Below are 26,498 nucleotides of genomic sequence, written 5' to 3' on the forward strand. Positions count from 1 at the left end.
CAGCCCACGTATTTCCAGGCAGGAGGGTGAAGGAGACAAGACCACCTTTTCCCTCACCCTTCCAACTTCACTTTTCATTTTCTAGTTCTTGGACTTTTTAGTAGGGACCACCCCTTGCATGTTAACATTTAATAATAGTTCTGCCCCAAACGTTTATAAACACATCATTTGCTCTTTCACAAATAAGTACAAATAACCCCCAATAACAATCTTGCCCCACAGCAAAGTTTTATTTCAAATTATATTCCCCATTAAGGTCTTTCCTTAATAAGCCGAATACAACTATGATTTTTAATGAGTTAGACTTCAGATTTCTAAAGTTCAAAACAGAGCTTCCAAATGGGAGATAGTTGTTTTCATCCCATCAAAAATAATCTAGGCTTGGCGCCTGTAGCTCAGTGGCTAGAGCGCCAGCCACATACACTAGAGCTGGCGGGTTCTAATCCAGCCCGGGCCTGCCAAACAACAACAACTACAACCAAAAAATAGCCAGGGATTGTGGCAGGTGCCTGTAGTCCCAGCTACTTGGGAGGCTGAGGCAAGAGAATCGCTTAAGCCCAGGAGCTGGAAGTTGCTGTGAGCTGTGATGCCACAGCACTCTACCAAGGGTGACAGCTTGAGGCTCTGTCTCAAAAAAAAAAAAAAAAAAAAGAAAGAAAAGAAATAATCTAAATGATGAATTTATTGGGTATTGGTGTAAATATTTTTGAGCTAAAAGGAAAAAACAAGGTACCTATAAATCATTAGAAGTAAACAGAAGAAAAAAATTGCCCATGTGCGGTAGGAAAGGCCAACAAATGCAAATACAAGGAAAAAATGTCTGAAAAATTTAAATATTTAGTAGGAGATACCTTAAAAATAAGTGATAAAAGAAAATTCACACAGTATGCCTGAAAAAAATATGATTCCCAGTACATATCAAACTCCTACAAACCAGCAAAAATGACACCAAAAGTGAAATTTAAAAATCATAAAAACAGAAAAATAAAATGATTGGAAAACACACAAAATGATGGTCATTCTCACCAACAATTGGGAAAATGAAAATTAAAACAATGGGGTCCAATTTCCTAACCATGAGACAAACAGGCAAGTCTGGAAAATAGCACGTGGTCCTGCAGGTGGAAAAGCGCTCTGTCGCCCCCTGCTGGTGACTGGGTACAGAGCGGAGCCCCCTATACCAACGGGTACCAGAGAGGACAGGTGGATGGTAAGGTCATTTTAACACACCAGAAACTATTTATGAGTAACTGACAAATTTAAAAAATCTCACCTTTGAAAAATAAATCCAAAGTGTGTGGAAATAAGAAAGTACACATCCACTTCAATTAAAACAAAGAAGTAACATAAAAAATACCCATATATTTCATTGTTATCATTCTCTAATTTGTACGCAAAGTTTATTCAAATGTCACGCTTTTGTATCACAAGAATGTTTATTTTGCAAGTGATTTTTAATTCTTTAGCTACAATGTCCTACATTTTTACATGACCATAACTCACTTTTATAATTTTTAAATATTAGTCACAGCATTTGTAAAAAGTTAAAAGGGAAAAAGCACATTCTTTCCTCTGAATAATATCACATCCTATTTAACTTAAAGATTATTCATCTTTTGAATATCAAAAGTTGAAGCTGCTGGGGGTCACATTTGTTTGTAGGTCCCAAAATAGCCCTGAGGTCTGAATAAGAAAATATCTTTTATAAACTATAACAAAACTCTCACTTTAACATAAAACACTACAAAATGTACACAATTATTAATATATCCGTATTCGACATTTTTACAATATCTGTACCCCTACGGGACTTTTAGAAATGACAGTGAAAATAAGTTTACATTCAGAAAACAGAGCTTATACCAAGCTGATGTCACTTGAAGCCTGTGCCAAAGTCTGTCCAAGTCTTACACTGTCATCAAGTCACTATAATTAAAAACACAGGACCTTGACACCCAGCAAATGCCAAGCAGAACCACCATTTGTAGAAAGAAATCTCAGAGATTAGCGTTTACTGCTCATTTGAATGGGGGAAGGGAGGGGTAATGGTCAAAATGCCTAGGACATCCCAAAGGCTCGCAGGGCTGCTGGGTACATTTCTGGGTCTGTAGCAGCCTTTTACCATTTCCACCAAGGGTATACATAGCTGTCCAGCTCTAAACCAGCTTCTAGAAGGGTTGCTTCAAAAACTGGTGTGAAGGTGCCTCAATTACTATGTCCCAAAACTTCATAAAGCATCAGGTCAGCACAGAACAGTGCTCTACCTGAAATGGTTGGCTCCTTTTTTAATTTCCTCCTACATTTTCTTTAAAAAAAAAAAAAAAAAAAGATTCGCATGTACCCTTGTAAGATGCACCGTAGGTGTGGTCCCACCAATTACCCTCCCTCCACCCATCCTGCCTCCTCCCCACCTCTCCCCCCCTTTCCCCATACTCTTGTGCTATAATTGGGTTATAGCTTTCACATGAAAGCTATAAATTAGTTTCATAGTAGGGTTGAGTACATTGGATACTTTTTCTTCTATTCTTGAGACTGCATTAATGTACACAGCTTTGATTTAATAGAAACAAATAATAAAACAGAAGAATGTAGTGCTCTGATGAAACTATTTTTCTCAAAAGCCAAGTTGTGTTAGCACTGATTGTAGTATCAAATACTTAGGCTGACTTGAGGAAATTCCAGTGCTTCCTCAGGATAAGAAGTTGCTTCCAGGGTTAAACTGGTGCCAAATTTCAAGGGATTCAGCCCCTGCCCTGCAGCCCCCACTCTGCATCCGAGCTGTGTGACTCTCCACGGAGGGAATCCTCTTGGGTCTGGGCCCAGAGAGGCTCTGTAAGAGCTCCTGGGTCAGCACCACCTTCCAATGAAAAGACCTGGGTCATGACAACTCTAACCATATTACGTGCCACACGGATAGAGGGTTCCCAGTGGGTCCTCAGGGCAAGATCCCACTGAACACACGCCATCAAGACAGGTCACATCAGACATCCCCTGGGGCCACAGAGACGCCACAGCATCACCTCTGTGAGCACACAGCTCACCTGTGTATGTGCACGTGCACACCTGCACACACTCACACCTTAGCACATACTGTCCCCACACACACACACTGCCAAGGGCAGTCAGAGCACAGCAGGGCTGGGCCTTTTGTCACGTCTTACTTCAGGCTGGGTCAGGAAGGCAAGTGTGCCCGCAGCCCAGCATGCAGCTGGGTCGCTGGAACATTAGTCAACTCAATCCAGGCAGTGTGTGTTTTCCTTTTTTCTGTTTCTTTCAAACACAACCTCCAGAGGAATTTTTTTAGTGACTTATTTAAAATGTTAATGAAAAAACATGTGAATTCCAGGGCACAGAAATGAGTAGCTGACTCGAGAGTTAACATACAGACACGTAAACCAAGTTCCAAGGGCATCTAGAGGGGCAAAACGGAGAAGACAGCATCGGCATTTGGGAAGGAACTGTTCCTGCTGAAGCTCTTGGTGGTGAACAGCGCCCCACTGTGGTGGGATCTCACCAGCTGCAGGGGTTGTCATCAATGTGACTGTTTTATAAGGATCTACTGAGATCAGGGTTTGCCTATCCTTCCCCAGAAGCCCACGACCCTCCAGATAGTTGCCTGGCTGGGGTGGAAACCAAGAACAGGCAGGAACAGGGCCCTGGGGGATCTTGGGGGGGGGGGGCACACCCACACCGGGTACAGATGCCAAAAACAGTTACCCACAATGGGAGGACCAGGGTCCTGAGCCAATGCTTGGGGAGTGTGTTAGAATTTCCCCAAATATTGTAAAAGAGAAAAAAATGCTAGTACTTTATCACTTACAAGCCCGTGTTAACTCTGACCACCTTGGGAAAGGCCTGAATGTCAGAAAAAGAGCAAGTGCAAAGCTCTGGGATACGTGCCTGGGGAGAGGACAGCATGAGCTGGGGCAGGAGTGAACGTAGGTGCCAAGGCGAACTACAGACAGACAGTGTCATCATTCTAGGTCATGTGCACGAAGGAAGGGCAGTGCTCCTGCCAGCAGGCCCCTGGGGACGGTCCTAGTTTGGGTTCACTCACTTACTCTGGGAATTGTTCCTTCGTAATAACTCGGTCCCCAGGATTCTTCCTGACAACCTCATCTCTACTGCAGAGACCCAGTCATCCTGACCATGGAGAGGGAAGTGGCAGAGGCCACCTGACTTGGCCCTCCCATGTCCACAAATCCCATCTTGAACCCCTCTGTCCTCTTGCCCAGGAGGTCATGGCTGCGATGGTAAAGGCGCCACAGTTTTATCTTCATACTCCCGAGCAATCTAGTGAGGCCACAGCCTGTCGGGAGTGAGAAGAGATCAAAGGTCCATGACATTAAGGGCTGCACTTCTCCAGCGCAGCAGAGGGACGGCCTTGCACACCCAGGGAATTCCAGACCAGCCGTTCCAGCCGCTCCCTCTTCCTTTCTGATGAGTTTAGTGCAGGGCTGACTATGGGGCACTTTATTCACAGAAGAAAGTAGAAAAAACTGTCCTCCTTACTCCACGTGCTCTATGTCAGATGGGGGGACAGCTCTGGAGGTACAAGTGACAAAGAGCCTATCTGTGTCCTCCATCAACCACCTCCACTCACCTGAGGTGGATGTCCTTGTTGTTGTTAATACCAGGGTCACACACACAGGAGGAAATCAGAGGCCCTGCAGTGACCTCCCATCCACCCCAAAGACACTGCAGCACCAGAGTCCTCATCTCCAATAACCAAGGAAATCTCAACTGACGGGGAGGCCAGGGGTCTCCCGCATCAGCAGCAATATCAACATTGTCTTAGCAACATTACTTCCATCAAGTTTAAGCATCACTTACTCAAACACTAAAAGGTATTAACACACTTTAACTTTTCCTCTAACTATATTTATACATAAATCCCTGAGAAGGTACCTGTCAACGTGAACTTCACTATTTACAGTTAATAAACATAAGGGGGGGGTGTGAGCAGAGACCTGGAGCCTTCTCTCTCTGCATGGCAGGGACTGTCATGTCACATGTCAGGAGAAAACCAGGTCTCCCTTCCCAGCAAAAGGGGAAGAGGACAGCTGTGCAAAATTCTAAGCCCCCAGCACAGAAGCCAGCAAGGTCTGCCATCCATCCCCTCTGGATGACCTGGCAGGGACACTGTGCTGCCTCCTACGAGCCCCTTGCTGTTCTGCTCTTGGAAGAGGTGGTGCCACAGATGATCAAGAAACTCAGCCAACAGAGAGAAGAAGAGAAAGGAAGAAAAGGCAAATGAGAATGGGAGGAGGCAGGGGGTGGCGGGGAACGCAGGTGGTGACATGGTGACACAGCCAGAAGGGATGCTGTAGTGGCCTGACAGGCAAGGAGAAAGAGAGTCAGGGCCTACCAGGTCCCCTCCTCCCCACATGACATGGGGGTCAGGAAGGTGACCCCTCAGTGAGTAAATGCAGCTGTTCAAAGCGGCAAAAATGACCAATGTTCTCAAAGGATGCCAGATTTTTGCAGAGGTCAGTGTGAAGTCCCTGACGGCTTGATGCCTGAAGGTGCCCACTGAGAAGGAATGAGGAGAAGCTGGCACTAGACTCTGAAGCCTCTAGATCATTCAGGAAGCCTCAGGGGTGTTTCTCTCTTCCTCAGGGTCCAGATGACCACAGCATCTCTGATGAGTTCCTTACCCAGACGGGAACTTAGTGTATGTTCTTCAGTACGGACTAGCTCATCAGATCACCCTGACACTGACCCCACAGACCCACCCAAGGTAACTGAGCTCACGTGCTTTCAGCGAAGGCAGCCAGACAAACCCATTTCCTCTGTGCCCCCTTCTCCTCACCCCCCCGGGATGCTGTCACTTCAAACAAGCATGATTGGAGGGTCCAACTGTGTAGACAACTGTCCGCCTGACCATGTGCTCCTTCAGGGCTCCCCTGCCCCAGGGAAGAACTCCAAACGCTGCCCAGTGGAGAAGCACCCTGACTTCCCTTTCTGCCTACTCCCCACCCACTCCAAAGACAATGAAAACATAAGAGTGAAACCCGAGCCTTCGGAGTTTGGCAGCACTCTCCTTGACCTGGAAATTTCCTCTGCAAGAGAATCTGCTTCCACGTGGCAAAAATGAGAAATGCTGGGCCAGCTGCTCATAAGCAGAGCTGCAGGAGCTGCCTGGACCCCACTGCACGAGACCAAGGGGCAGGGCTGCGCACAGGCGGGTGGCAGAGGTAACCCCAATCTGGAGAGAGGGACTGGTCTATAATATTCTAACTCTATCACTCCCATGTACTTAAATTAAATATTTAAAGTGCACATGTGAAAGCTACTCTCCAACCCATGAGGCCAGACACTCATTAGAATCAGAACATCTCAGTGCCTTGGAGATTAAAGTAGGGACAGAAACCCCCTGTGATTTGCTTGGAGCCCCGGGCAAATCACTTCTCAGAAACACTATAAAGTCTGCATGAAGACAGCTAAACATCAGTGTCAGTCACACAAGAAAGTAAAAGTTACATCCACACAAAGAACTCTCTGGAACTGGGAGCTAGGTCTGGAGGAGGCAGCTGCCCAGTCCGCTCCACGAGAATCTGCCTGAAACGAATTTGCCTACTATTCCAGCCTGATCCTACTGTTCCAGACTGCTCGACCTGCTCTTCTATACACCCCCTCAGCCCCACCTGGGTCATCTGCATCATCTGAGCTTTTACTCTTTTTGCGTCTCTTTTACATTTTAAGGATATCTGAATTCAAGTTCTCTAAGAGCACATATGACTTAATTTTGTATTTCTGGCAATTATTTATTAAATTTGCACCCATTTCACGAAACGATGGGTTTTTTCCCTCATATCTATTTTTTAATATGTTAAAGATGTTGTATGCAGTTTATATAAAATACTTTGCTTTAAATGAGTTCAGTTCTAGCAATAAATACATGTTTCCCTTTGCACTGTTCTGTAATTTGACATTATGTTTTTCTTCATTATACGACCGCCTGGAAAAGAGAGTTTCCAAAACAAGAGATGATGAAATCAGATCTGCCTGTCTCACTTGACTACTTTGCTGTACAAGTCAATGCCACCATCAAATGCAAGTGCTGGTCATCATTTAACCTAATTAATAAGAACATTCGGCTCAGCGCCCGTGGCTCAAGCGGCTAAGGCGCCAGCCACATACACCTGAGCTGGCGGGTTCAAATCCAGTCTGAGCCTGCCAAACAACAATGACGGCTGCAACCAAAAAATAGCTGAGTGTTGTGGCAGGTGCCTGTAGTCCCAGATACTTGGGAGGCAGAGGCAGCAGAATCGCTTGAGCCCAGGAGATGGAGGTTGCTGTGAGCTGTGATGCCACAGCACTCTACTCAGAGCAACAGCTTGAGGCTCTGTCTCAAAAAAAAAGAAAAGAAAAGAAAGAACATTCAGGGCACAGGGAACCAACAAGCAGGGATAGAACCGGACAGCTCACTACACGTGTTAATCATACAGATATCCCAAATATTTATTGCTAGAAACAGAATTTTAAACAAAGCATCTTCAGACAAATATGTTAAAACTGCCTTAAATACAAAGAGCCTCATCACTCATAAAGTGCTGCAAATTCGATAAATAATGATTAAAAATACAAAATTATACAGAAAACGCTCTTGATAAATTAGACTAAAAATATTCTTAATTGAGGTTCTTTAAAGGGAGACTTTTAGGCAAATTGCCCATGGAGTGTGCTGATTGCTGGGGGACTGATTTTAGGCAAATTGGTTTGTGCCATCTCCAATCCTCTATGCAAGCAGCCCGAACAGACAATTTGGAGATCTGCGCTCCTGGGTGGGTCCTGGGGGTGTCACAGCACGGCCCATGCGGCGCTGCAGTGCTCCCACCCTTCCTCACTGAGCCCCAAGAGGGTAGCGCCCTCACAGCCCAGCGCCGCCCCAGGCTCTGCACCCACAAGCCTCTGGCCCCTCCAGGCCAGGCCCTCACGTCCTCTTCCTCCAGGGCACCCCACGCCTTTCCTTCTTTTCCTTCTGCTCCTCGGCCAGGCGCTTCTTCTCCGCCTCTTCCGCCTTCCTCTTCTCCTCCTTAGCCTCCTTGTACCGCCACTTGGGGATCTGCAGGTGGGCGCTGTCCTTGGTGCTGGCTTTCCGGGCCGGCCGCTCGGGCTGGAAGGTGGGCGCCGGCGCCTTGCTGATGCGCACCCGGGGGACCACGACGCCCGGCCGCACGCTGCTCCGCCTCAGCAGCTGCAGGGGCAGGAGGCTGGCCTTGCGCGAGCCGGCCCCCCGGCCCCCTGGAGGGTGGACAGGAGGCGGGGTGACCCCCGCGCTCTGCGAGGTCCATAACTCCCGTGCAGTCCCCTCCACCTTGTCCCTCTCCTGGGCTGGGGCGTCCTGCTCCCTGCGAGCCGCCAGGATTTCCTGCACCGCCAGTCGCCTTTTCCCCACACATGGAGGGCTCTCGGGGCACACAGTCTGGCAGACGATGGCCACGGCGGGGCTGTAGATGCTTGTGGTCACGCGGACCATGTGGTCCAAGACACCGCCATCCTCTAGGCCTGGACTGGAGCGGGAGGTCAGCGCAGAGCGCACGAACTCCGTGAGCCTCTGCAAGCAGTTTTTGGAACCTGCGGGCTTCACAGCCGCCTCCAGGGGCAGCGGCAGCTCCGGTTTGTACTTTTCCCCAAACTGCTCCGGGCAAGGCCGCTCCAGCAGCCTCTGCATGAGACGCACCGCCTCCACCCTACCCGTGTAAGTGGCCCACTCCTGGGACGACATCCCGCGCCGGGGATCCCTCGCGTGGACATCTGCCCCTAGAAAACAAAAAACACGAACAGGAGTGGGTGGCCACAATTAGAACTTTGCCCTCCCAAGGAAGAGAATGGAGCGAAGTCACAACTTCCAAAACCTGATAAACAGACTCTACCCTAAACTATGTGGTTCCTGGCTTCCGACCTCCACCTGCTGTGTTTACTGTTATGACACAGCCCACCTTTTAAGGGCTCTGTGTGATGGTTTATCTTTCCTTGAAAAACAAAAATGCCTGAATTCAGCACCTAAATCACAGAATCTTTTTTAAAGAAATAAGACTGCCTGGCTTCCCATCAATGGAGAGAAGGCCAGACAACAACGGTGATCTGCAAAGCTTGAAAGATGCAGTTAGAATGTTCTAAAAATGCCAACAGTGTCAGTCACCTGAGAAGCACCTGCGGCTGCATTTGTCATCTCACCTTTTTTTTCTTTTTAAGGCAAGATCACACTCTGCCACCCAGGTTAGATTACAGTGGCATCAACATAGCTCACTGCAGCCTCAAACTCCTGGGCTCAAGCCATCCTCCTGCCTCAGCCTCCCGAGTAGCTGTGACTGCAGGTACACACCACCACGTCCTGCTAATGTCAGTCTGAGGAGACTGTTGTGGGTCCTTGTGGGAAGGGGGTGGTTCTTCCCTTCTCACACAGGTGCTCAGCTAGCCATGGGCCTGTCACCTTCACCAGATGGTGGGCTTCTTCAGGACAGAGGCCAAGTCTTCTTCATTTTTGCTTCCTCAACACATGTAGCCCCAGTGGGTAGGAGGCATGCATTTAACAAAGGCTTAGCACTCAGTGAATGGCAGTCAGTGGCTGAGGCACCTGCCTAAAGCAGGAAGCTGGTAACGGAGAGCAGGTCTCAGACTTGGGTCTCCTGACCTCAGCCCCATGCACTCCCTACCAGCCAGCAGGGCAGGTGTGATGGTTAGTGTTAGTTTTAGTTTTCTGTGTCAACTTGGCTAGGTGATTTAATCCAATTAGTGGATTAAAGTGATTTAATCCAATTTTAATCTAGGTGTGGCCCTGAAGGTATTTTGTAGCTGTGGTTAACATCTACAATAGGGGTGTGTACGTGTGTGTGTGTGTGTGTGAGAGAGAGAGAGAGACAGAGAGACAGAGAGAGGGAGAGAGAGACAGAGACAGAGAGAGGGAGAGAGAGAGAGACAGAGAGAGAGAGACCCCACAGTGTAGTGGCTTAGTCACAGCTCACTGCCCTTCCAATTACCAGGCACAAGTGATCCTCCTGGCTCAGCCCCCTAAGCAGCTAGGATTACCCTAGCTGCCACCACACCCAGCTAATTGTTCTTTTTATACAAATGGGGTCTTGCTGTGTAGCCTAGGATAGTCTCAAACTCCTGCCTCAAGTAATCTTCCCGTCTTGGCCTCCCAAAGTGCTAGGATTACAGGTGTGCCCAGCCTTAATCTGTGACCTTAATCAGCCTGAACCAAGGAGATTACCCTTCATCATGTGAGTGGGCCTCTTCCAATCAGTTAAAGGCCTTAAATTAAGCAAAGCCTGAGGTTTCCTGGAAAAGAAATTGCCAGCTTTTGTTTAGACTTAGCAACTTAGGCTTACCACAATCATGTGAGCCAATTCCTTAAAATAAATCTCTTACTATACTCACCCTATTCGTTCTGTTTCTCAGGAGAATGAGAGAGAGAGAGAGAGCATGCTGGAAAACCTGGACGGAAAGATCCCCACAGTCTCCCTTACACCAGTCACTTCCTAATCAATATTCCTGGACCACCCACTGCCCCCAGATATCACAAAGTCAAACTTCAGCTCAACGTGATGAAATCTGCCTACATTTTGACTTGGTAGTACAGAATTAATTGGAAATTGCTGTTCTATTAATTTTGGTCTGATCTCAGCCCACAAACAGTTAAAAATCATTCTGATTTCAAGTCCCATTAGTCATAACTCTCCCAGCAAGGCAATGTAGGGAAGCAGGGCAATTATCTCGTCTGTGAGCTCCTCGGGGACACAGCCGGCAGAGGCTTCTGTATTTATATCCCGCACAGATCCAGGTATCTGACATGCGGCGGCTGAACCATACTCCTGAATCCAGGGAGGTGGGGCCCGAGCTGCTTCCCTGCCCGGCCAGCCACAGTGGCCTCATGGCCCAGGCAGACTCAGCTCACCTGAGTTTGCCAGGTAATGGTCTTAATTCCGTGACACATTAAAGAATAGCCACATTACAAGAGTGGTAATTATTTGGAACTGGAAATCAGGGTGGAACTCGTTAGCTAGAGTACAATTTATAAACTGACTAAAATGAAAGGGGGGCAGTAAAAATGTCATTGCAAGAAAACAGATGACACATTAAACCTTAATTAATTGCATGTCACTTAAGAGAGGAACAAACTGCAAAATTAAAATCTTAATGAACACTGCTTGAAAGAGACATTTTTCAAATGCTAGTGGAAAACCGGAGGCAGAGCTGGCCAAAGCTTCCCACTCCTCTTCCTGTTGTTCTCTTACCTTTTCAAAACGATCTCAGAAAATACACACACTCTAAGGAACAAAGGTCGAATCAGCCCTAGAATCCAAGTCATGCTATAAGTTAAGGGTCTATTTCCTTAGGGAACTACTATTCAAGGTAATATATACTAACAATGGCCTGAACACAGTAATTAAATTATGAAAGACAAGTACTGACGGTTAACGTTTTATATGAACATTTTTCAGGGAATACACAGGACTTTGGAAATGCTACTGTATCCAGCTTCTCCCCTGGAAACCTCTCCCATCCTCACCTCCCCACTATGTTGTTTCACCCAGTGCTCCAGACACAGACAAGAGCCGGGCTCCTGCCAGTGGTCCAGCTGCTGCCTTGGTGAGTGCTGCGAGTCACCTACGTAAAATCTTCTAGTCTAGTTGAGGCAGAAACATGCTCATTTCTAGACAATGCATTGTGATCAGTTGAACCCAGGGTTTCTCAACCCTCAGCTACTCGGGAGGCTGAGGCAAGAGAATCGCCTAAGCCCAAGACCTGGAGCAATGCTGACATTTTGGGCCAGGTAATTAATTATTTGCCATGGGGCGGCTGTTCTATGCATTGTAGGACTTTAAACCACATCCCTGGCAGTGCTCTCTACATCAATGATTTTCAGCTGATGTGGAGAAGATCTTACGTGTGCCATGAAATTTTTTAAAGATCATTAATTAAATTATTTTCTAAAGAAGTTCAAAGCATAAGTATATTCTTTTTTTTTTTTAAGAGACAGAGTCTCACTTTATCACCCTCTGTAAAGTGCTGTGACGTCACAGCTCACAGCAACCTCCAGGTCTTGGGCTTAGGCGATTCTCTTGCCTCAGCCTCCCGAGTAGCTGGGACTACAGGCGCCCGCCACAACACCTGGCTATTTTTTGTTGCAGTTTGGCCGGGGCCGGGTTCAAACCCACCACCCTCGGTATATGGGGCCGGCGCCCTACTCACTGAGCCACATATTCTTTTTTTTTTTTTTTTTTGATTAACTGCCCTATATTCTTTTTTTTTTTTTTGATCAACGTAATTTAAGTGTGCCATGGAAGTTTTATTATAGGTTCAAGTGTACCATGAGATTTTAAAAAAGGTAGAAAACATTGATCTAGATGCCAGTGGCACTCCATCAGTTGTGACAACTGAAAATGTCTCTAGACAAAGGCCAATGTCCCAAGGAATCACATCCACCTAATGACTATAATCCTGCTGCCCATTTTGCCAGCCTCCCTGACAGCTACAAGTGGCTAAGTGACCCCGTGCTGGTCACTGAGCCCTACAGAGTTTGCCCCGCGACAGTGCAGTGTAGCTGTTGCTTTCTGTTGAAACAAATCTCTAAGGCCTGGGGGGGCTGGTGGCTCTTGGGAAATCAGAAGGTGACGAGTCAGCAGAAGAAAAGCAGCTAGATCTGAGAGGTCTTCAAGGGGTCAAAGGCCAGTTCTGGATGGTGACTGCCAACCACAAGATGTCTAGAGGGGGGTAAGATACAGACACCACTTTTCTTTAAGCCACAGTCTAGTCAGGATTTCTGTTACTTGTAGAAGAAAACATTCCAAACAGTTGCTAAAAGGAAAAAAAAATCCACTTTCCATCACTCATTCTCAGGAGCACTTTTTCTGAGAGTCACAGGCAGGTCTGCAGGACCAGCAGGAGATGGGTGGAGCGTGAAGTCCACATGTGCCACCTCCTCTCCTGTCTCTCTGCCAGCCCCCAGGCCTGTGTTATCCCCCTGCAAAGCCCAGCTCAGGTCTCCCTCCTGCTGAGAGGCCTTCCCTGATCCAGAGGGACACAGTGGGCCAGCCCTTGCCAGCCTCCTCCTAGGACACGTCCAGCCTGTACCTTGGGCACTCTTAGGACTAAAGTGGATGCAGGGTCACAGAAAAGGGCCCACACTTTAGCGCAGCAGTGACAACAGGCCACCTCGGTGGCATGGCAGGTGGAAACAAGGCACCAGAGTCAGGGGTGGAAGCCCCAGCTGCCCTTGGCAGGACATCTCAGTAAAATCTTTTACTCATGTTGAGAGTCCAAAAGGTCTCAGTCCCAGCCACCCACAAGAATGACAGGCTCACCAGTGCACATTTTTTACTTTCCACCCTGTTTAAATTTTACTGCCCTCCCCCCTCACTCCGCCTCCTGGGGTCACCTTCCAGAAAAACCACCCTCCCCCCAGTCCTTGTCTCCAGGGTTGCTGTTGGGGCTCATATGGAATGCATGGCTTTTAGCCCTTGCTCCAGCTAATAACTTGAAGTAATTCCACATGGCAAATTCTCAGTTCACAGAAAATTCATATTTCCCTTATCAACGGAAAATAACCTGTGTCTGGATATAAATCACCTGACTTTCCAGAACCATGAGGCTTGCCCTAAGGCAAGAATGACCACACCACTGACAATGGGAGCGTCCCTGCTCCCTGTCCCCCACCTTCCTTTACATCTAGAATCACACAGAGCTTCAAGGTTTTTTTCCCCCTACAATCACAGAAATATTCAAGGTTTTTGTTTAGCTTGTTTTTGCCTCCCAGAGGCTGTGGAGCTTACACCGCAGTTCAAGTGTGAGCGTGAGCTCCCTTAAGCAAGTTCAAGTGTGAGCGTGAGCTCCCTTAAGCAAGACTGGAACCTGCCAACCTCCACCAGTTCCATCCTCTTTAAAAGAAAAATCACATCTTCGGCCCACTTGTCAGAGCCAGTTATTAAATAGAACTGTCGCTTTGGGGCATTAATATTTCACTGCATTAACAAGATTCTGCTCGTGAGCAGAGCTGACACCATTCCTTAGGACCCAAAAGCATAAGATCCAATCAGTTGGCTTTTCAGAACCTGGTTATACATATTTTGTATTAATAGCCAAGGTTCCGGTAATTCTAACATTATTCTCTTCTACCTGACAAGGCAGTTAAGACCTGATCTGTGCTTGTATGTGATGAGCTACAGGAAAATCTCAACAGTTTATGGGGGAGTTGAATTCAACAATTCATCATTTCTGAAAGAAAATGGTTCCTAAGGAATAGAATGAAATTGCAACTCAGGTGAAGACAACACCTGGGTTGAGGAAAACACTGCACCTGAAAGAATTAGGATGAGATACACATTTTTGACCATTAACAGGTAGCTATGCTTGTGTGTTTGGCTTTTAGAATTATCATAGGATGACCATTCTGCAAAGACCTATCAGTATCTTTAAATGTGTCCTCAGCTACACGTAAATGCTGTAGTTGTCGATCTAAAAAATGCTCAGTTTCTTTAAATGCTTTGATTTTCTTAATATTAATATACTTAAATGGAAATAAGAAAACAAACATGTTTGTACAAATTTTTAAAATATTTCGACAAGCATCCTTACTGCTGTCCACAAAACCCAGGGAAACCATTTCACACACTTTCCTTCTTTTAAAACATATTCACACATCTCCTCTACAGGGAAATGGAATCTACTTTTCCAAGGAAAAGAACCATAAGTTTCCTTCATATTAAGTAGTAGAAAGTAAAACAGTTCTGGCAGTTAAACACTACAACCGAAACCCAAGAGGCTCAAAAGCCCCCTAAAAAAGATGCCACATTTTTATTTTAAGCAAGAATACAGAACAAGCTGGACAGGAAGAAAACTTGCAAGGCTGGGTGATTCTCTTCTCCCTATGCCCGTCTTTCCCCATTTAAATTAGTTACATCAGGGGTTTCCCACAGAAAGCAATGTCTAGAGACGTTTCCGGCTGCCCCAATAGTCAGCTCTACTGAGGCCCCGGATGCTGCTGCAAGTGCTACAATCTGAAGGACGGCCCCCAACGTCAATAGTGCCAAGATTAAGAAGTTACGTGCTTGAGTTACGTGCTTATTACAGTCAATAAGTTCACGTATCTCATCACAATGATATTTTTCAAAGGGAAAAATATACCTTTTTTTTTTTTTTGGAGGCAAAGTCTCAAGCTGTCACCCTGGGTAGAGTGCCATGGCATCATAGCTCACAGGAACCTCCAACTCGGGCTCAAGTGATCCTCTGGCCTCAGTTTTTCTATTTTTAGTAGAGGTGGGTCTCACTTTGGCTCAGGCTGGTCTCGAACTCGTGAGCTCAAGCAATCCACCTGTCTTGGCCTCCCACAGTGCTAGGATTACAGGCGTGAGCCACCATGCCTGGCCTATACCATATTTTTTCATTCATTTAACAAATAACTATTGAGTACATAAACTCACCTATCATGAAAATAACAATAGTAATCATAACCAATATTTGTGAAGTCTTCATCCACACCAGGCACGTGTCTGGGGCTGTCTTTATGTGAACCCACTCAACCCTGTCACACCTGCCTGCAGAAGAGGAAACTGAGGCCCAGAGAGGTTAGTGACGGGTGCGGGGGGGAGAAGGATGTGAACCAGGGTCCAGCCGTTCTGCCCTCTGGGTTGTCTGACCTGACAGAGGATCAGGCAGATGAGGGCCTGGATTTGTGCAGATGTTTCTAGACTTTATGGGGGAGGGGCTCATGAAGTGGGGACCTGGAAAGGGAAACTAGTAACAGCTAGCATCAAATCTGCACCCAATTAACAGGGGTAGGGGAGGATACTGTTAACCCACTGCCCTCAAGCAGGCTCACCACCCCACGTGATGTGACAGGCATTGCTAGAATCCTGTAAATGCTGTAGCAAATGGCTGAAACCTCTAAGAAAATCAGAGAAGAAAGCATGACGGTGAAACATAGCCCTACACGTTTTCCAGAGTGATTAGTTCAAATTACTTCACCAGGAATAATGCACTGATGTTACTAACACCATAACTTTTCAGTTGAAAAGTAAATTTCTAAAGATCTACACTCAATTCTAACCAGATCCAGTGGTGGTAAAATCAGATGAAGCTTCCACCAACGCATCATGTTATTACCATTTAATTAGCGGGAACCATTTCTCGCTGATACAGGACAGGCAGGGCCTAACCTCTGTTGAAACTCATGTCCCATTTTTAAAAAATCAAACTATCCCCAAATCAAAAGCACAATCAATGGATTCATTTGAATTATGATCTTTTTGTTTTTATTGCATCTTTGAAGCTTCTATCCTTGTTCATGGAATTTATTTTTCTTACAGTATCCCCTAAGATGCGCAGGTTAAAGCAGTAAGGAAAAAAAATACAAAGCCAATTGTGAATCCTATAACCCCAGACTAATTACAAGAAAAACAACAGACAGGATCAGGTTGCACAGTGGCCAGTGTCATGACTTTTGAGTCAGGGACAACAGGTTAAGACTCTGACCCTTCTCAGACCAGAGAGGACTAAGGGCATGTGACAGCTAAGTGCGGGAGCTTAGCTTCAGAACTGAAACAGAAAAGAGACCCTAAGGGAAGAACCGGTGCCTGGGAGGACCCAGACATCCCTGATCCTGCCCTCAGGATAACCAAGGCAGGAGGATGCATGTTGGTGCCCTCCCCAAAATTCATACATTAGAACGTCATACCCACCGGGATGGTGTTAAGAGGTGGCGCCACCTTTAGGAGGTGGTTGGGGCAGAGGGCTCTGTCCTCAGGAGTGGGATTGGTGCCCTGGAAAGGGGCTTAAGGGGCTCGGCGCCTGTGGCTCAAGCGGCTAAAGTGCCAGCCACCTACACCTGAGCTGGAAGGTTTGAATCCAGCCCGCCTGGGCCTATCAAACAACAATGATGGCTGCAACCAAAAAAATAGCCGGGCATTGTAGCAGGCACCTGTAGTCCCAGCTACTTGGAAGGTGGAGGCAGGAGACTCGCTCAAGCCCAGGAGTTGGAGGTTGCTGTGAGCTGTGATGCCACAGCACTCTACCTAGGGCGACAGCTTGAGGCTCTGTATCAAAAAAATAAAATAAAATAAAATAAAGGGGCTTGAGGGAGCCTCCTTGCACCTTCTGCCATGAGAGGATACAGAAAAATGAACGGGCCCTCTCCAAACATCTAATCTACCAGCACCTCCATCTAGGACTTCCCAGCCTCCCCAGCGGTAAGCATTAAATTTCCATGGTTTATAAATTTCCCAGTCTTAGGTATTCTGTTATAGCAGCAGGAACAAAAGACACAGGGGAATTGCCACTTCTTCAGGAACTCATAGTGCCAAGCGGGATTGGCTGAACCTGGCGCCAAGAGCAAAAAGACAGATAAATTAAAAGAACTGTGCCCACAGCACAGTGGTTACGGCACCAGCCACATACACATAAGCTGGTGGGTTTGAACCCGGCCCGGGCCAGCTGAACAACAATGACAACTACAACAAAAAATAGCCGGGCACTGTGGCGGGCGCCTGTAATCCCAGCTACTTGGGAAGCTGAGGCAAGTGAATTACTTAGGCCCAAGAGTTTGAGGTTGCTGTGAGCTGTGACACCACAGCACTCTAACAAGGGCGACATGGTGAGACTCTGTCTCAAAAAAATAAATAAAAGAACAAAATTAAATAGTGAGAGCAGCCATGAACCCTGGCTGAGATGTCATCTGCTAACTGTGTCCAACACCTCTGTTGAAACTCATCTCTGAACTGATTCTCAAAATAACCCATGAGGTCGTGCTAAAGATGATCACTGATTCCACGTCAGAGTGAGGAAAGGGATTAGCGAGATTAGTTGGGTGGAATTTAACTCGATAGTTCCTTAAATTTGTATAGCCCTTGAGAATTTTCAAATTATTATCATATTTTGTCTTCTGGGAGGTGGGAGAGAGCAAGGTCATTGCTCCCATTTTACAGATGGGGACAAGGAAGTGCTTTCCCCAAAAAGCTGCAGAAGGCAAAAGGGTTTGCACTGTGGATCCAAAGATACAGCCTAAGAACCTTCCAGTCCACGACACTTCATAGGAAAAGGAAACTGCCACACACCTAGTCGCCAGCAGGAAGCAGGAAGCTGGGGTGGCCTGGGCCATCCCACCAGCAACCACCTTCAATACAACAGTCTTGCTTTTCACAGCCAAGATGGAGATACCCATTTTTGAAGAGGGATGTATAGGGGTTATGGTGGGCAGGGGGAACCTAAGGAGGGGAGGAAAATGTCACCCCCCTGCCCTGCTCAGCAGGGAGCTAGAAAGTGTGTCCTGACTGTGATCTCCCTCCCAGATGCCACGGCACTTGCTTTGGGTTTTTTTTTTTTTAACTTAGGTGATGACAGCCACAAACCTCAACAAAAAAATGATGCTTTTGTTGCAACTTCTAACTAGGCTTTGTTTCTACAGGAGTGAGTCTCCTCACAACCTATTCTTTAAGGGGCTGCCTGGGACAGGCGGGACCTACCTGCCAGCATCAGGGCTCGGATGCAATCTGTCCGTCCCTGCATGGCGGCTTTCATCAGAGCTGTGAACCCGAACACGTTCCTCCTTTCAAGGTCAAGACCAGGGAAATAGTTCAGCAAGTAGTTGGTGATGGTGGCGTGCCCTGCGAAGAGAATTGTACACGTGGGTGGGCTGGTACTTCCACACACAGAGCCTGCTCCAGCCAGGCCTTGCTGGAGAGAGAGAGAAATGCCGAGTCATCCCCGGCCTGCCAGGCTGCTGCGTGTTTCCCTCTCACACCCCAAGACAGAATCTCCTGGAGCCCAGAAGACTCAGGGAGGGGAAGGACGCTGCCCCGGCCACAGCGCTTCTCTCCTGTCCCTGTCGGCAGACCCTGGGGGATGAGCTGCCCCTCACACTGGTGAGGAGGGAAGTGGGCCTCAGGCAGACACGTAGACACGGACACGCTGGGCAGGAGGCAGGAAGCGGCAGCTGCCAGCAGGAGACGCCAGTGCAAACAGCTGCGAAGCTGCAAATGAGGGTCAGAACCATTTCCAAGTGCTCTGGAGCTTCAGGGAGGAAAAAGTCATCACAGCAACAGGACATTACAATTCGCCCTGTGTTGCACCCTCTGTTACCACTCAGAAGTATCAGTCTCTCTCGCCCCCCACAAGGAGTGTTGCAACAAGACCCTCAGCCATAAACCTACGCAGGTAAGAATATCCCTCTGAGTACACAAATTTCTGTCTTTTCTCACTTTGCATCTCCAGAAAGGATCTGATTCTCTGCTCATTCCCCAGAAGGTCCACGGAGCTCTCGGAGGTAAATAAGGAGAATGTCTTGTATAAACCAGTATTTCCAGGATTCACCCCCAGAAAACCAAAACAGCGTGGGAGAGTGTCCTCAAATGAAACTGTCTTGGCCACAGAAAGTGGCTCTTGAGCCAAGTGTCCATGCCACCCCGGTCCAGCTGGTCTTTACTTAGGTCCTGTTTGACTGCACCCCAACCTCGCCCTCCCTTCAGCCCCTAGAACTGTCCCAACCCCAGCACCCTTGGCATCTGGGCCTGATGATTGTGTCATGGGGCTGTCCTGTGCACTACAGGGCAGTTGGCAGCATCTCTAGTCCCCACGGACCAGGTTATGACAACCAAAAATGTGACCAGACACTGCCAATTCACCACTGGGAAGAAATCACCCTGGTGGAAAACCACTGTCCTGGAGGCTTAGACTTCACCCTTCACTGTCCAGCCATCTCCACTCCTGGTGCCTGACCAAGCCTCTCCTCTTGGCTGCCACCCCCACCCTGGCCAGGGTTGGTACAGACGCCTTTAGCTGGCTGATTTCAGGACAGAGATTTTCAACGGTGGCACCGTGTGGGATTTGGGACACAGGAGCGATGCTGAGGCCATAATTCTCCTGCCAGAGCCAGGCAGCCATGACACCTGAGAGGCTTCCCTTGGGTGGCTGGCTTTGCCCTCAGACTTTGCAGCAGGGACCTTGAGGAGATGTGATGGGAACAGCCCTTTGCTCCAAGGTCCTCCTCCAGAGAACTCAGAACTCTAGTCCCATCATGAGAAAAGCACCAGGCGTGCCCACACTGAGGGAAGCAGCCCTCCTCCAAACTGTCGAGAAACTGTTACAGCAACAGGAGACTAAACAGCCACATGACGGAATGCAGTGTGGGATCCTGGGACCCAAGAGGGGCATTAGAGAAACACTGAAGGAATCTGAGTACAGGATGGACTTTAGTTCATAACAATAATGTGTCAATACTAGCTCATTCATCATGTCAAACGCATCAATCTAATGGAAGATTTCACAACAGAGGAAACTGGGTGAGAGATATATGGAAATTCTCTGTATGATCTTTGCCGTTTTTAAGTCTGAACTCTTCTAAAATCTAAAGGTTACTTGTAAAAAGAGGGACTCTAGCGCAGAGCTATTCAAAAAGGCTGGAATGATGTCTTTCCTCTGCAAGGTGTGCCTGGGAAGGGGGGGAGACACCTCACCAGGAGGCGATGGGCAATGGATAGATGGTGGGGCTGACGGGGGAGGGCAGGGTGGTTCATTCAGAGAATCTAGAGCAGGGAATGGTCAGGCCTCGGTGTAACAAAGAGAATGAAGCCCACCCTGACTGCTGGTACCATCCGGCTTCTGGCTCTGCACAGAAGCCACATGGAAGTCACATGCAGGTAGAAACACCTGCGGTGTCCCAGAGTTTCAGCCCAGCCCAGCCCAGCTGTGCGTCTGGCCCTGTGTTTCCTGACTGCCACTCCCCCAAGCCCCATGTGGAAAATTTTTAACTTTTCATACTCTGAAGTCACCAACCTCACAGCAAACCTCTCTCCCAAGAGATGAGTCACCTACTTCACAGAAACCACAAGAAGGGAACCCCCTCAACATCCCCCTCACCCCACACACTAGAAGCCCCTCCCCTCCTCCTCTCCTACTGAGAAAACCAGGCAGGGGGAGCCCAGGAGCAACATCTGTGTGTTAGCTTCCTCTTTCTCTCCCCCACCCCCCACCCCCGCAGACCCCTCCCCTCAGGGTGCTGAATGGCCTGAGTTCTTCCTGCAGCTTTTTGCCAGGTGACTTCTGAGTGGTTCTTCTGTCTAGAGCAGCGGTTCTCAACCTTCCTAATGCTGCGGCCCTTTAATACGGTTCCTGTGGGTCATGACCCACGGGTTGAGAACCTGGTCTAGAGGAACCCGGGACAGTGGGATGTTTCAGCACAGACCTGAAATGCGCTTAGAGCCTTCTGCCCCTGCTCTGACCCCCATCTCCCCCAGGAGAACAGGCTGGGCTGGCTCACTGCTCCCAGGGAGGGAATGGGCACACATGGAGTGGCGCCCAGCTGCCCACAGGCTGACCCCTGGCCCATCCACAGATGCATCTTAAAGCTGAGTGTAGGGTTGTTTGTCATGCTGCAATGGCCCACAGACAGGCACACTCAGGGCAAGTGTTAAGCCCCACAACCATCCCTGCGGGCCTGGCTTTGTGTTCCAGCCACTCATTAGCACTCACAGACTCCTCCTCAGTCTGCCCTCCAGAGACGCCCACCCTGACTCTCACTCCCACACTCTCTGATTCCACTGAAACCACCTTCCAACAGCCCCCAGGGATGCCCTACAGCAAAATCCAAGGTGGTTGGCCAGCTCTCTCATCTGACATCCCTGCAGCATTCACCACGTCCCCTCCATCCTTGTCGTACACCTCCGAGTATGCTACCCTTCCGATCCTCCCCCTTCTCCTGCAACGCCCTGGTCCTCAGGCCTGCTGAGCCCCTCCTCAGCCCACCTGCCCGCCTGGAGCCAGTCATCAGTGCTAAACTCCCAGGTCAACGCCCTCTAATTTGGTGTCTTTTCTTGAATTTTGTATCTAAGTATTTGTTTACTGGGTATTTCACCAGGGACATCCCAGGAACAAACCAAAGTCAAGCCATTAAGCCTGAACATCTTTCCCGTCCCCGTCCCCCAAACCTGCTCCTGTCTCCCACCTTCCATGACGACCCTCCCCTCCTTGCTGTCAAACCCTCCCCCAGCCAATCGGTCACCAAAATCTGCCAACCCACTTCTTAAATGTCTCCCAATTTATGTCTCTGAACTTGGCATAACATGTGGAATGGATCTGCGTAATGGGTGGTTTGCTTAAATATCTCCATCCCTCATCTGGCCACCACATCCTACTGGCCTATAGCTCTGCTCCCACTGGCCTCCTTGGTCTCACTCCATCTCCACTATTCACTTTAGTAAGAAAAACTCTCTGGCCATTGCCACCACCACCTGCTAAAGGCCCTTTATGGCTTCTGCTCTTTAGATGAAGTGTCGACTCTTTAACCTGTTCACACCCAGCTCTCAGCACCAATGCTCTCCACACTATTCACCTGCGAGCCACACACTCTCCAGCCCAGTGACTCTGGGCACTGTGTCTCCCCTTCCTACCTGGCCACCCATGAGCCACCCCCTTCAGTGCACCCTCTTCCCTGGTCCACTGACCTGTGGTGTCTCCTCCTCCACATTCCCACAAGCCCGAAACTTCCAACTCACTGCACCCTCAGGGTGCCCATTAAGTACATGTTTGTTAGATGAAAAGGCTGAAAGATTCCTACTTCTCCTCTGGGAAAAGTTTGCATATTAAAAGGTTTCTAGATACCAGGCCATAACCCACATCATCTACCGCTACATGAACAGCACAAGTATTCCTCACTGATTCCGTCAACATTTTCTTTCTTTTTTTATTTCAAGTTAATGTGAGGGTACAAACAACTAGGTCACAGTGTTTTCATTTGTTAGGTAGAGTCCCTCTTGTCATTGTGTCCCGCGCCTAAGAGGTGTACCGTACCCCCTCACACTGTACCCATCAAGTGGAGGCCACCACTCCCCTCCCTCCCCTTACAGTCAACATTTTCTTTGGTGCCAGTTAGGGCTGAAAATATTTCTGTTACTAAGAACACAGGAACAAGTGAAATGCATATGCCTTTATCCAGGTGCAGAAAACAGGCAAAAAAACACAAGCTGCTCTGAAGGTGGAAAAATGTCAGAAAAGAGGTTGTTTGAAAACTCCGAGGGTTTGACCCTAGGTGCTCAAGATGTGTTTCTCCAGGCTCGGCCAGTAGAGGGCGCCGTCACACCAGCCAGGCAGCAGCGCTCTCCGGGGAATCCTCCGGGAGAAGAAGAGAAATGCAGCACGTCCCACAGTCCTTGCGGTCCTCGCCCTGCCTGACCTTGAGCTGGCCCAGGGCTCCCTCCTGCCTGCTGTGGCCAGTCAGAACAGCTCAGAAAACCGGCACTCACAGGAAAAGGCAAAGCCATGGGAGGAAACCAGACTCACCAAGTTCTACAAACACTTGAAACGGTAGAAACCGAAAAAAAAAAAAAAAAAAAGCCGCACAGAAGAGTCACAGTGCGGCCAGATGAAGAACGTGATCACGGGGCGGCGCCTGTGGCTCAGTCGGTAAGGCGCCGGCCCCGTATACCGAGGGTGGCAGGTTCAAACCCGGCCCTGGCCAAACTGCAACCAAAAAATAGCCGGGCGTTGTGGCGGGCGCCTGTAGTCCCAGCTACTCGGGAGGCTGAGGCAAGAGAACCGCTTAAGCCCAGGAGTTGGAGGTTGCTGTGAGCTGTGTGAGGCCACCGCACTCTACCAAGGGCCATAAAGTGAGACTCTGTCTCTACAAAAAAAAAAAAAGAACGTGATCACGTGCAGTGATAATAAGATAAATAAAATGAAAAGGCATTTATTCCTGGCTTCCAACCAAATCTTAAATTCTCTCACTGAGCTCCCGAGCCCAAGGCCACCACCGCTCAGGGTCTTGCAGCCACTCTGTTGCTGGGCTGGCTCTCAGCACATGTCCAGAATTGTAAAAATAAGTTCAGGTCATAGCAAGTTGCAAGGACACATCAGAGGTTACTTATCCCCAAACAAGCCCCACTGCCCCTAATGTGACCACCAGTGCAAAGAGACCCCCAGCACATTCTCACTTCACCATGTTCATTACATTCTGTTAAAGGGGAACAAAGAAACAGGGAAGATAACCCCAAAAGTCCACCATGGAAATTCTAATCCGTGTCTTCAGCTATCTTATTTTACTTTTGTGAGGGAAGAAGTGGTAGAAGTTGAAATCATTGGCTAAATGAGATTTAGGGATTACACGAGACTGATTTTCATACATTCACTCCATTGTAAAGGCCTTTGGTTGTATTTTTATTATGCACTAAATATCCAAGGAGATTAGACTTTTTAGAGAACACCCAAAAGGCAGATCAAGGCATTTGCATCCTAATTTATACTCACAAAGCTGAGTCCTGGAAACTGCCAGAACGCTCAGCTCTCCCCCCAGCCCAGTTGCCATAGCAAATAATATAAACATATGGTTGCTTGAAAATTGTGCTTATCAGCACTGATGCTGCTCAGGGCGCTTGTTGCCTAGACCAAGTCAATCTCAGCCATTATTTTGGCACAAAACTCTGCTGGAGGCTTCTGGAAATGTTTTCATGTCTTTTAAAAAGGGAGGCAGACAGAAATTCACCCCTCTTCTCTGACGCCCTTCAGTGATATGTCGTAAAACTGGGTTGCTTAGAGCTGCTGGGGCCACTTTGGAACCCAGGGGGAGGCAAGACAATTCTGAGAAGCAGCCCTGGATCCAGACATCCCTCGGTGAAACAACCCTCCAAGTGTCACCTCTGGGCAGCGGGTAGTGCTGCAAGAGAAGGCGGTGTCCTCACTGTGGAAGCTAAAGGCCTGGTAATAGGTTCTAGGCTCAAATGAGAATCAGAAAATGCAGCTGAAAACAAGAAACGTCCATTCTGAGCTGGCAAGCCCTGAACAGACTGATCTCAGCCAGCGGTGGCAAGGTGGCTCTGGGATGCTCGTGGAAAGTATAAACTGGCACGGCTCTTTCCAAAGGCTACTTGGCAGTTAGGTATTTAAAAGGTGCATGCCCTTTGGCGATGCAATTCTGCTCATCAAATCTATCTCTGTGTTTCTTCTCCTTCCTTCTTTGTTCTGGTTTTGGCCCCTGGGGGCCGAGCTGTGTCAACTGTACCTGCTGAGTTTCCAGTTTGCACAGGGGTGTGGAGTGGAAGGAGAGGAAGGATTCACCCCTATTACCTACCTCCAGGTCCTGGCTGAGGGTCAAGCCCTGGCTTTAACTCTTTTTATTTTTTATTTTTTTTTAAGAGAGAAAGAATCTTGCTCTGTTGCCCAGGCTGGATTGCAGGGGCACAATCATATCAAAATCAAATCTTTATTTGAAAAGAGGATTTTTTTTTTTTAAGAGACTCAGTCCCTATTACACAGGCCAGAGTGCAGTTGCATCATTATAGCTCACTGCAGCCTTGAATGAGCAAAGCACACACCATCCTGCCTCCCACTCAGAGTCCAGGCAACACACAGGAGCCACACAATCATGTACAGGGTGGCAGGGCCACATGAAGCTCGGGAATACAGAACGAGCCCCAGCGATTGTTACATGACAAACAATCTCTGCTGAATTATCCTCGTCACTTAAGTGAGAAGCGCATGTGCACACATGTGTTTGCAAAGCCTGCGCGTGGCCTGGAAGGGCTGTGGTTACTGCTGGGCGCCACTAGGAGTGTTTGCAAGAGTGAGAAGGGACCTGTCTCTCTCTGATATTTCTGTGGTGTTTTTTTACCTTAAGCACACATTACCGGACAACTCTTAAAATTAAAAAAATTATCGACTAAGCCAGGCATGGTGGCTCATGCCTGTACTCCTAGAACTGTGCGAGGCCAAGGCGGGTGGATTGCTTGAGCAAGAGGGAGACCCCATCTCTACCAAAAAACAGAAACATTAACCGAGCTTTGTGGTGAACACCTGTAGTCCCAGCTACTCAGGAGGCTGAGGCAAGAGAATCACTTGAGCCCAAACGTTTGAGGTTGCTGTGAGCTGTGATGATGCCACAGCGCTCTACCCACAGCGACAGAGTGAGACTGTCTCAAAAAAAAAAAAAAAAAAAATTATCAATCGAATAAAGAAAACTGGTCATGGAACTGGGTTAAAATGGCACATCACTGATTGAGCCCAAAGAGCCTCCCTTAGTAAAATAGCACAGGAAGGTCACAGACAGAACCTCAGTTTCTTTCCTTTATTTGCACTTTGATTCCACCAGCCTTGTGTCCCTCTGACAACATCTCACTTGGGGACTGTGCTTCTGCGGGCTGTTAATGTCCACTGCAGGGTCCCCAGCTGCCATCAGGCATGAGAACCCCAAGGGCCTCAATCTTCAAAATGGGCTTCCTAGACCAGCGGCAGCAGCAGCACCTGGGAGCTTCCTGAGTGATTCAAAGAACAGCTCTAGGGACAGGGTCTGGCAGTGTGTGTTTTAAGCAAATCTGTGTTAAAGCTCAGATCAACCCAGCCCAGGTGAGGCTGGTCGGCTCAAGGCAGAGAGCCTGGCTCCAAAGCAGTGATTTTCAACTTGTGTGCCATGAAGGATCTTAGGTATGCCCTGAAAAATTTTAAAGATCATTAATTACATAATTTTCAAAAGAAGTTCAAAGCACGGTAAGTATATTCTTTTTTTCCTTTTTTTT

The 26,498-nt window shown here is 48.0% G+C and overlaps 1 protein-coding gene across 1 annotated transcript in view; it reads right to left on the bottom strand.

Annotated features, from left to right (window-relative positions):
* Window positions 1-1,388: 1,388 nt before the first annotated feature.
* The window catches only part of ANKRD33B (ankyrin repeat domain 33B), an 88,474-nt gene continuing 63,364 nt past the window's right edge, over window positions 1,389-26,498 (bottom strand). Inside the window, exons 3-4 of the mRNA XM_053592984.1 lie at window positions 18,465-18,605; window positions 1,389-8,766 (exon numbers count right to left, since the gene is read on the bottom strand). Of these exons, the coding sequence (XP_053448959.1) occupies window positions 7,937-8,766; window positions 18,465-18,605 (971 nt within the window). The 3' untranslated portion in view covers window positions 1,389-7,936. The remainder of the gene's footprint in view (window positions 8,767-18,464; window positions 18,606-26,498) is intronic.

This window comes from Nycticebus coucang, chromosome 1 (assembly GCF_027406575.1).
Source record: "Nycticebus coucang isolate mNycCou1 chromosome 1, mNycCou1.pri, whole genome shotgun sequence".
NCBI lineage: Eukaryota > Metazoa > Chordata > Mammalia > Primates > Lorisidae > Nycticebus > Nycticebus coucang.